The 9,783-nt window shown below is 39.6% G+C and overlaps 1 protein-coding gene across 1 annotated transcript; it reads left to right on the forward strand.

The window, feature by feature from the left end:
* On the forward strand, positions 1 to 960 carry LOC140594867 (olfactory receptor 2S2-like). Its single transcript, XM_072731982.1, has one exon. The coding sequence runs from the start codon at positions 1 to 3 to the stop codon at positions 958 to 960; it is 960 nt and encodes a 319-aa protein (XP_072588083.1).
* Positions 961 to 9,783: the final 8,823 nt, after the last annotated feature.

Consider the following 9,783-nt stretch of genomic DNA (forward strand, 5'->3'; position numbering starts at 1 on the left):
ATGGAAAAAGCCAACTGGTCCTCCCCTGTGGCTGGGTTCATTCTCCTGGGACTCTCAGACGACCCAGGGTTGGAGAAAATATTTTTTGTGCTCATCCTCGTAATGTACCTGGTGATCCTGCTGGGCAACGGGGTCCTCATCCTGGTGACCATCCTTGACTCCCGCCTGCACACACCCATGTACTTCTTCCTGGGGAACCTCTCCTTCCTGGACATCTGCTACACAACCTCCTCAGTCCCTCTAGTGCTGGATGGCTTCCTGACCCCCAGGAAAACCATCTCCTTCTCAGCCTGTGCTGTGCAGATGTTTCTCTCTTTTACCATGGGAGCCACAGAGTGTGTGCTTCTGGGCATGATGGCATTTGATCGCTATGTGGCCATCTGTAACCCGCTTAGGTACCCTGTGGTCATGAGCAAGGCTGCCTATGTGCCCATGGCTGTCAGCTCCTGGGCTATTGGTGGTACTGCTTCTGTGGTACACACATCCTTGACAATTCAGTTGCCTTTCTGTGGAAACAATGTCATCAATCACCTTGCCTGTGAGATCCTGGCTGTCCTGAGATTGGCCTGTGTCGACATCTCCATCAATGTCATCAGCATGGGAGTGACAAATGTGATCTTCCTGGGGGTCCCTGTACTGTTTATCTCTGTCTCTTATGTGTTCATCATTGCTACCATCCTGAGGATCCCCTCAGCTGAGGGGAGGAGAAAGGCTTTCTCCACCTGCTCTGCCCACTTCACTGTGGTGGTCATCTTCTACGGGACCTTGTTTTTCATGTATAGAAAGCCCAAATCTAAGGATTCCCTGGGAGACAACAAAGAGGACCTTTCAGACAAGCTCATTCCCCTCTTTTACGGAGTGGTGACCCCCATGCTCAACCCCATCATCTACAGCCTCAGGAACAAGGACGTGAAGTCTGCTGTGTGGAACCTGATGTCTCAGAAATGCTTCACCAGGTGATGTAGAAGGGCTCCACTGTGGTTCTCACCCTATGGGAGAGAGGACTTTTGAGCATTACAGCTGCCATTCAAAAGACAAGTCAAGTTATCCAGAATGGTCGCTTGCCCTTCAGTCCATTTTCAGGGAATGATTAACTTCTCAGATGCATCTTCTCAGTTTTAGCCAAATATCTGAGAGTTTCAACGCATGCCAGACATTGAAGCTCTAATTGTATATACAAAGACACTCTGAACACATATAAAAACCGAGCAGACTGGAACCATTAGAGTGAGTTGAATGACCTGTACTATGTCTAAGCAACACAGTTGGAGGAGAGAGGGCTCTCCCAGCAATGTTGCCATTCCTCTTGGATTCCCCAGGAGAGTCAGAGCAACAAGTAGGAAGTGAGAATTTTCATTTTGGACCTTTTTTTATGATGCTCAAATTGCCTGAAGTTCTAAGAAGAGACAAAGACAAGTTCTCCACATAGAGAGCTTTTGGGTGGGAACAATCTATTCTGATTTACTGAATTTCTTTTTAGGTATCAGAACATTGAGGCTATTTTTTCTCAAGGTACTTCACTTCATGAAACACTGCTAATTAATCAAATGTAAGAAGGAGTATAGAGTTTGAATTTGCTATTCATCACATACAGCAGTTCCCAGTGGAATGCTAGTATTCAGTTAGGTTTTCACCCATATTCTGAAAAAAAGAAAGATGGTATAGATACGACAGATGGAGAGACAGACAGTGGCTAAATATGTTTGAAGACTTTAGGGGTGAGGGGTGTAACATTTGACACCTTTCTTTGTTTTAGGACTTTGACACATTTCTTTGTACCAGGACTTCTCAATCTTTAGTGTGCTGCAGTACACTGTGAATGTCCAAGACACGTAAACCCTGTAGCATTTTCTAAGCATCCATAGCTCAGTAGGAAAAAGTCGGAAAGCATTTTCATATCTATGACCTTGGGACAGTTGTTTAAACTTTCCCTGTCTATTTCTTCATACTTTAACACCTAACCCCTAGATTTCACATGAATTGGATAGGAAATTATAAATAAGTGCCTTGTAAATGAAGCACAATGGAACTAGAAGATAATAGTAGTTGTTGTATCTTGAATGCTGCACAGTCCTGTGTGCTGTGTGGCAAGGAGCAAGACATGATTCCTAGCTCGACAATAGACACCCAAGATGAATGAGAATTTCAAAGATGGTAGCAGTTGAAAAGCAACATTTTGACAGCAACTTCGAGGAAATTCTTTGAATATGGCAGACTTATTTAAAAAGAGAATTTAGAAAGTTGATCCAATTTTGAGACTAGATGTTGGTAGTGGGAAGTTTCTGCTTCAAGTGATGTTTACATTTTCTTATATTTACTAAAACCGAGTTGCGTAAGGATACATATTTTGTTAATAACATTTCATATCCTTCTGTTCATCCTGTTCCTGATTTCCACTTTGCACCAGTAGAGAATAATCTTGCCATTGTAAATACACAAATGACATCTAGCGGCCATTTAAGCAAACTTCAGACCCTTAGTGGAGCCATGCACTGATGAGGCTTTCGGGGGTTTTCTTGTTCAACCCTATGGCATGCAGTTCCTTTCCAATGTCCCTGATTGTAGTCAACATGCATTTGTTTGGACACCTGCAATGACAAAGTATTCAATACTTCTGTACTCTAACTTTTTCATTCAGTCCTAGCAATTTCCTCCACAGTATGCTTAATCATACCCTCCAGTTTCTTCTACCATCACTCCTAATTAGATTCAGTGCTTCTACATGAGATGTATCCATCTCTCTCCTTCTGGAATATGAAGATAGTTCTTCTGGCTCCTGAGACTAGAAAGGGAAAAAAAAAGAAAGAGGGAGAAAATTCGGTTATTTGAGAACATGTCAGAGACATAAAAGGTAGACCAGGGGGTTCCATAATTTTATTCATGAGAAGAAAACAGAACAGAGGAAAGACAAAAAATAATTAAGGAGGAGAAAAACATTTTGCTGAACAGAAATTTTACATATTTTATTCGTAAAAGGTTTATCAATCATCAGGTAAGATTTATGGCAAATGATTTACCTATGTACAGTCGATCCAAGGATAAGTTGTGATTTTCATATATTCCAAAATAATTCTATAGACTTTTCCACAGAAGAAAAGCATATTTCCCAAAAAGGAACAAGAATCTGGCTGCCATTGGCCTTCTGCTCTGCCACCCTAAATGTAGATGCCAGTGCAAAAAGGGTTTCAGAGTTCTGAGGGAAAGGGGCCGTGAGTCTCAAATTCTGCATGCCCTGACCAGTGAACAAATATGAGAGTTAAAAAGACATTGTTGGCTCATGCAAACACAAACAGCACATATCCCTATAATCTCTTTCTCAAAAAGAAATTTTATTTATAAAGTTCACACAAGAAACAGTTACAAATAAATGATAGAAGGAATGCCACATATATGATATGTAAGACACAGTGGAGAATGATCAAATGTAAGACAAATAAAAATGAATAAACGCTTGATAGCAGATGTGCCAAGACAAATATATGAAGGAATGGTGAGGAAATGCATCGTGGTAGACAGTAACAATAAAGCAATGCTGTGACTCCAGTTACAATTCTAGAGGTCTTTATTAAGCCTAGAAATGAAGAAAGATAAGTGTAGTTACAACCCATTGTAAGTCTCATCTTATGAATAACGTGGTGGGAAGGGGAATCTTATGGGTATAATTCATTGCATTGATACTGAAATAACAAAAGTCTTAGTATGCTTATTGAAATTTTGAGAGAAAATACCAGGAGACTAGTATAGGATAAAGAGTTTTCATAAGAATTAGAGGATGATGAATGAACAAAGGGAGTTGATCAGGTGCACCTGGGTGACCCAGTGAGTTAAGCATCCCACTCTTGAGTTTAGCTCAGGTTATGAACTTCAGATGGTGAGATCCAGCTCTGAATGGAGCTCTACAATCAGCAGGGAGTCTGCTTAAGATTCTCCCTCTCTCTGCTCCTCCATTTTCTCTCTCTTTCTCTCTCTCTCTCCCTCTCTCTCAAATAAATATATATATTTAAAAAACACAAGTTAATCAGATTAAAAATCATTACTGAAGCTGAGTAGATTTAAATAATTGTTTATTAAATCCATGATACACATTATCCAGGTTCTTAAAGAGCTTCAAGGTTTCTAACTTCCAGAAAGATTAGGAGATATTTTGCAAACATTTTAGTAATAGATTCAAAAAGAAAAGGTGATACTACAAATATGGAGAAGTTACTTGATAATTTAACATTGATTTTTGACTTTTTTAAAGTAGCAGACTTGGAGGCAGGCCTGATGGTGGAGGCCTACGGATCCTCAACTCAACTGACCCCACCAACTTAGCTAGATAACTTTCAAACCAGCCTGAACACCTATGAATTTGACCTGAGATTTAAAGAGAGAAAAGATGAAACACTACAGAGTGAATGGTTTTCAGTTCTAACAAGAATCACCTAGGGTGAAATTTACTTAGGCTGTGACTGATATTCTTTACTCAGTCCACACATACAGCTACTCTGCACTGAACAAAATGACTAGAAGGAAGGAATTCACCACAACAGAAAGAATTAGGGCAACCCAGGTGGCTCAGCGGTTTAGCACCTGCCTTCGGCCCTGGGCCTGATCCTGCAGACCTGGGATCGAGTCCATGTGGGGCTCCCAGCATAGAGCCTACTTCTCCCTCTGCTGTGTCTCTGCCACTCTCTCTCTCTCTCTGTCTCTCATGAATAAACAAATAAAATCTTAAAAAAAAAAGAAAGAAAGAAAGAAGGAAGGAAGCTGGGGGAAAAAAAGAGAAAGACAAAAGACCACGAGGAAAGGTTAAGGGAAATAAATCATAGTCTCAGAAGGAAAAATCTACATATAATTGGTGTTCCAGAGAGCGCTGAGAGGGCCAGAGGGCCAGAAAGCATATTTGACCAAATCATAGCTGAGAACTTCCCTAATTTGGGGAGGGAAACAGGCATTCAGATCCAGGAGATAGAAAGGTCCGCCCACCCCAAAATCAATAAAAACCATTCAACACCTGGACATTTAATAGTGAAACTTGCGAATTCCAAAGATAAAGAGAAAATCCTTAAAAGAGCGAGACAAGAGATCCCTAACTTATATGGGGAGAAATATTAGATTAACAGCAGACCTCTCCACAGAGATTCAGGGTACTAAATGAGAAGAACATGCAGCCGAGAATACTATATCCAGTATGGCTCTCATTCAGAACAGAAGGAGAGCTAAAGAGCTTCCAAGATAGGCACACACTGAAAGAATATGTGACCACCAAACCAGCTCTGCAAGAAGCATTAAGAGGGACCCTGTAAAAGAAGGAAGAAGCCCAAAGAAATAATGCACAAAAACAGGGACTGAATAGGTATTATGATGACACTAAATTCATATCTTTCAATAGTAACTCTGAACGTGAATGGGCTAAATGATCCCATCAAAAGACGCAGAGTTTTGGACTGGCTAAAAAAGCAAGACCCATCTATTTGCTATCTACAAGAGACGCATTTTAGGCCTAGGACACCTCCAGCCTGAAAATGAAAGGTTGGAGAACCATTGACCATTCAAATGGTCCTCAAAAGAAAACTGGGGTAGCAATCCTCATATCAGATAAATTAAAGTTTATCCCAAAGACTGTAGTAAGAGATGAAGAGGGACACTATATCATACATAAAGGGTCTATCCAACAAGAAGACCTAGCAATCATGAATATTTATCCCCCTAATGTGGGAGCTACCAAGTACATCAATCAATTAATAACTAAAGTAAAGGCATACTTAGATAATAATACACTAATAGTAGGAGATTTCAACATGGCTCTTTCTGCAAATAACAGATCTTCTAAGCACAACATCACCAAAGAAATAAGAGCTTTAAATGGTACACTGGACCAGATGGATTTCACAGATATATACAGAACTTTGAATCTGAACGCAACTGAATACACTTTCTTCTCAAGTGCACATGGAACTTTCTCCAGAACGACCACATACTGGGTCACAAATCAGGTCTCAACCAATACCAAAAGACTGGGATTGTCCCCTGCATTTTTTAAGACCACAATACTTTGAAACTAGAACTCAATTACAAGAAGAAATTTGGAAAAAATTCAAAACACGTGGAGGTTAAAGAGCATCCTGCTCTAAGATGAATGGGTCAACCAGAAAATTAGAGAAGAATTAAAAAGATTCATGGAAAGTAATGAAAATGAAGATACAACCGTTCAAAATCTTTGGGATACAGCAAAAGCAGTCCTAAGAGGGAAATACATCGCAATACCAGCATCCCTCAAAAAATCGGAAAAAACTCAAATACACAAGCTCACCTCACACCTAAAGGAACTGGAGAAAGAACAGGAATAAAACCTACACCAAGCAGAAGAAGAGAGTTAATAAAGATTCTAGCAGAACTCAATGAAATAAAGACCAGAAGAACTGTAGAACAGATCAACAAAACCAAGAGTTGGCTCTTTGAAAGAATTAATAAGATAGATAAACCATTAGCCAGCCTTGTTAAAAAGAAAAGAAAAAGACTCAAATTAATAAAACCATGAATAAAAAAGGAGAGATCACAACCAATACTAAGGAAATACAAACTATATTAAAAACATATTATGAGCAGCTATACGCCAATAAATTAGGCAATCTAGAAGAAATGAACGCCTTTCTGGGAAACCACAAATTACCAAATCTGGAACAGGAAGAAATAGAACACCTGAACAGGCCAATAACCAGGGAGGAAATTGAAGCAGTCATCAAAACCCTCCAAGACACAGAAGTCCAAGGCAGATGGCTTCCCAGGGGAATTCTATCAAACGTTTAAAGAAGAAACCATACCTATTCTACTAAAGCTGTTCGGAAAGATAGAAAGGGATGGAATACTTCCAAACTCGTTTTATGAGGACAGCATCACCTTAATTCTAAAACCAAAGACCCCACCAAAAAGGAGAATTATAGACCAATATCCCTGATGACCACAGATGCAAAAATTTTCAACAAGGTACTAGACAATAGTATCCAACAGTACATTAAGAAGATTATTCACCATGACTAAGTGAGAATTATTCCCAGGATGCAAGGTTGGTTCAACACTCGTAAAACAATCAACATGATAGATCACATCAACAAGAGAAAGAACAAGAACCATATGATCGTCTCAATAGACACAGAGAAAGCATTTGACAAAATACAGCATCCATTCCTGATCAAAATTCTTCAGAGCGTAGAGATAGAGGGAACATTCCTCAGCATCTTATAAGCCATCTACGAAAAGCCCACAGCAAATATCATTCTCAATGGGGAAACCGAGAACCTTTCCCCTAAGATCGGGAACACGACAGGGATTCTCTAACTACTGCTATTCAACATAGTACTAGAAGTCGTAGCCTCACCACTCAGACAACAAAAAGAAATAAAAGGCATTCAAATTGGCAAAGAAGAAGTCAAACTCTCCCTCTTCACAGATGACATGATACTGTACGTAGAAAATCCAAAAGACTCCACCCCAAGATTGTGAGAACTCAAAGAGGAATTCGGCCCAGGATACAAAATCAATGCCCAGAAATCAGTGGCATTTCTATACACTAACAACGAGAATGAAGAAAGAGAAATTAAGGAGTCAATCTCATTTACAACTGCACCCAAAAGCATAAGATAAGATACCTAGGAATAAACCTAACCAAAGAGGTAAAGGATCTATACCCTAAAAACTACAGAACACTTCTAAAGAAATTGAGGAAGACACAAAGAGATGGAAAAACATTCCGTGCTCATGGATTGGAAGAATTAATATTGTGAAAATGTCTATGCTACCCAGGGAAATTTACACGTTCAATGCAATCCCTATCAAAATACCATGGACTTTCTTCAGAGAGTTGGAACAAATCATCTTAAGAATGTGTGGAATCAGAAAAGACCCCAAATAGCCAGGGGAATAATGAAAAAGAAAACCAGAGCCGGGGGCATCACAATGCCGGATCTCAAGTTGCACTGCAAAGCTGTGATCAAGCCAGTGTGGTACTGGCATAAAAACAGACATATAGATCAATGGTACAGAATAGAGAACCCAGAAATGGGCCCTCAACTGTATAGTCAAGTAATCTTCGACAAAGCAGGAAAGACTATCCACTGGAAAAAGGACAGTCTCTTCAATAAATGGTGCTGGGATAATTGGACAGCCACGTACAGAAGAATGAAACTAGACCATTCTCTTACACCATACACAAAGATACACTCAAAATGGATGAAAGATCTAAATGTCAGACAAGAATCCATCAAAATCCTAGAGGAGAACACAGGCCACATGCTTTTTAAATTGGCCACAGCAACTTCTTGCAAGATACATCTATGAAGGCAAGGGACACAAAAACAAAAATGAATTATTGGATGTAATCAAGATAAAAGGTTCTGCACAGCACAAGAAACAGTCAACAAAACCAAAGACAACCTACAGAATGGGAGAAGATATTTGCAAATGACATACAGATAAAGGGCTAGGATCCAAGATCTATGACTTATTATTATCCAAGACTTATTAAACTCAACAGCAAAGAAACAAACAATCCAATCATGAAATGTGCAAATGACATGAACAGAAATTTCACCAAAGAAGACATACACATGGCCAACAAACACATGAGGAAATGCTCCACATCACTTCCCATCGGGAAAATACAAATGAAAACCACAATGAGATGCCACCTCACACCAGTCATAATGGTGAAAATTAACAAGACAGGAAACAACAAACATGGAGAGGATGTGGAAAAAGGGGAACCCTCTTGCTCTGTTGGTGGGAATGTGAACTTGGACGGCCACTCTGGAAAACTGTATGGAGGTTCCTCAAAGAGTTAAAAATACAGCTGCCCTACAACCCAACAATTGCAGTGCTGGGCATTTACCCCAAAGATACAGATGCAGTGAAAGGCCAAGACACCTACGTTAAATGTTTATAGCAGCAATGTCCACAATAGCCAAACTGTGGAAGGACCCTCAGTGTCCACTGAAAAAAGAATGGATAAAGAAGATGTGGTCTATATGTACAATGGAATATTACTCAACCTTAGAAGTGACAAATACCCACCATTAGCTTCAATGTGGATTGAACTGGAGGGTATTATGCAGAGTGAAGTAAGTCAATTGGAGAAGGACAAACATTATATGGTTTCATTTATTTGGGGGATATAAAATAAGTGAAAGGGATGATAGGGAAAAGGAGAGAAAATACGTGGGAAATATCAGAGAGGGTGACAAAATGAAAGAGACTCCTAACTCTGGGAAATGAACAAGGGGTAGTGGAAGGGGAGGTGGACAGGCAGATGGGGTGACTGGGTGATGGGGACTGAGGGGGCACTTGACGGGATAAGGACTGCGTGTTATATGTTGGAAAATCGAACTCCAATAAAAAATATACCAAAATAATAAAGAGGCAGATGTAAATAGAGGAAGCCATCATTGACTTGCAATAAACTATCAGAACATCAGCAAGCAGCATGCCTACAACTTGGATTAGGACACCCGCTTACAATGTCTATGACATCTGCAGGGTCCAGCTACTAATTGAGATCAGGAAGATAAAGAAAACAAATATTGAGATGAAGAAAAAGAAGAAAACTATTCACAAATGTTGTTTGACTAGAAAAGTTTTAATCGAATGCCAAAACTACAAGAAGTAGTAAGAAAGTACACTAGAGTGGTTTTATATAATTCACAGCAGTCACAAACACTTTACACGACCTAGGGGAAAATATATAAAGAACTATAAGAGACCTATATGAATATTACCCACTTATAATGATCATAGAGCAACAGGAGA

This window comes from Vulpes vulpes, chromosome 12 (genome assembly GCF_048418805.1).
Source record: "Vulpes vulpes isolate BD-2025 chromosome 12, VulVul3, whole genome shotgun sequence".
NCBI classification, from domain to species: Eukaryota; Metazoa; Chordata; class Mammalia; order Carnivora; family Canidae; genus Vulpes; species Vulpes vulpes.

Coding starts and splice junctions, on each gene's coding strand:
- LOC140594867 (XM_072731982.1), top strand. CDS start 1: ATGGAAAAAGCCAACTGGTCCTCCCCTGTGGCTGGGTTCATTCTCCTG.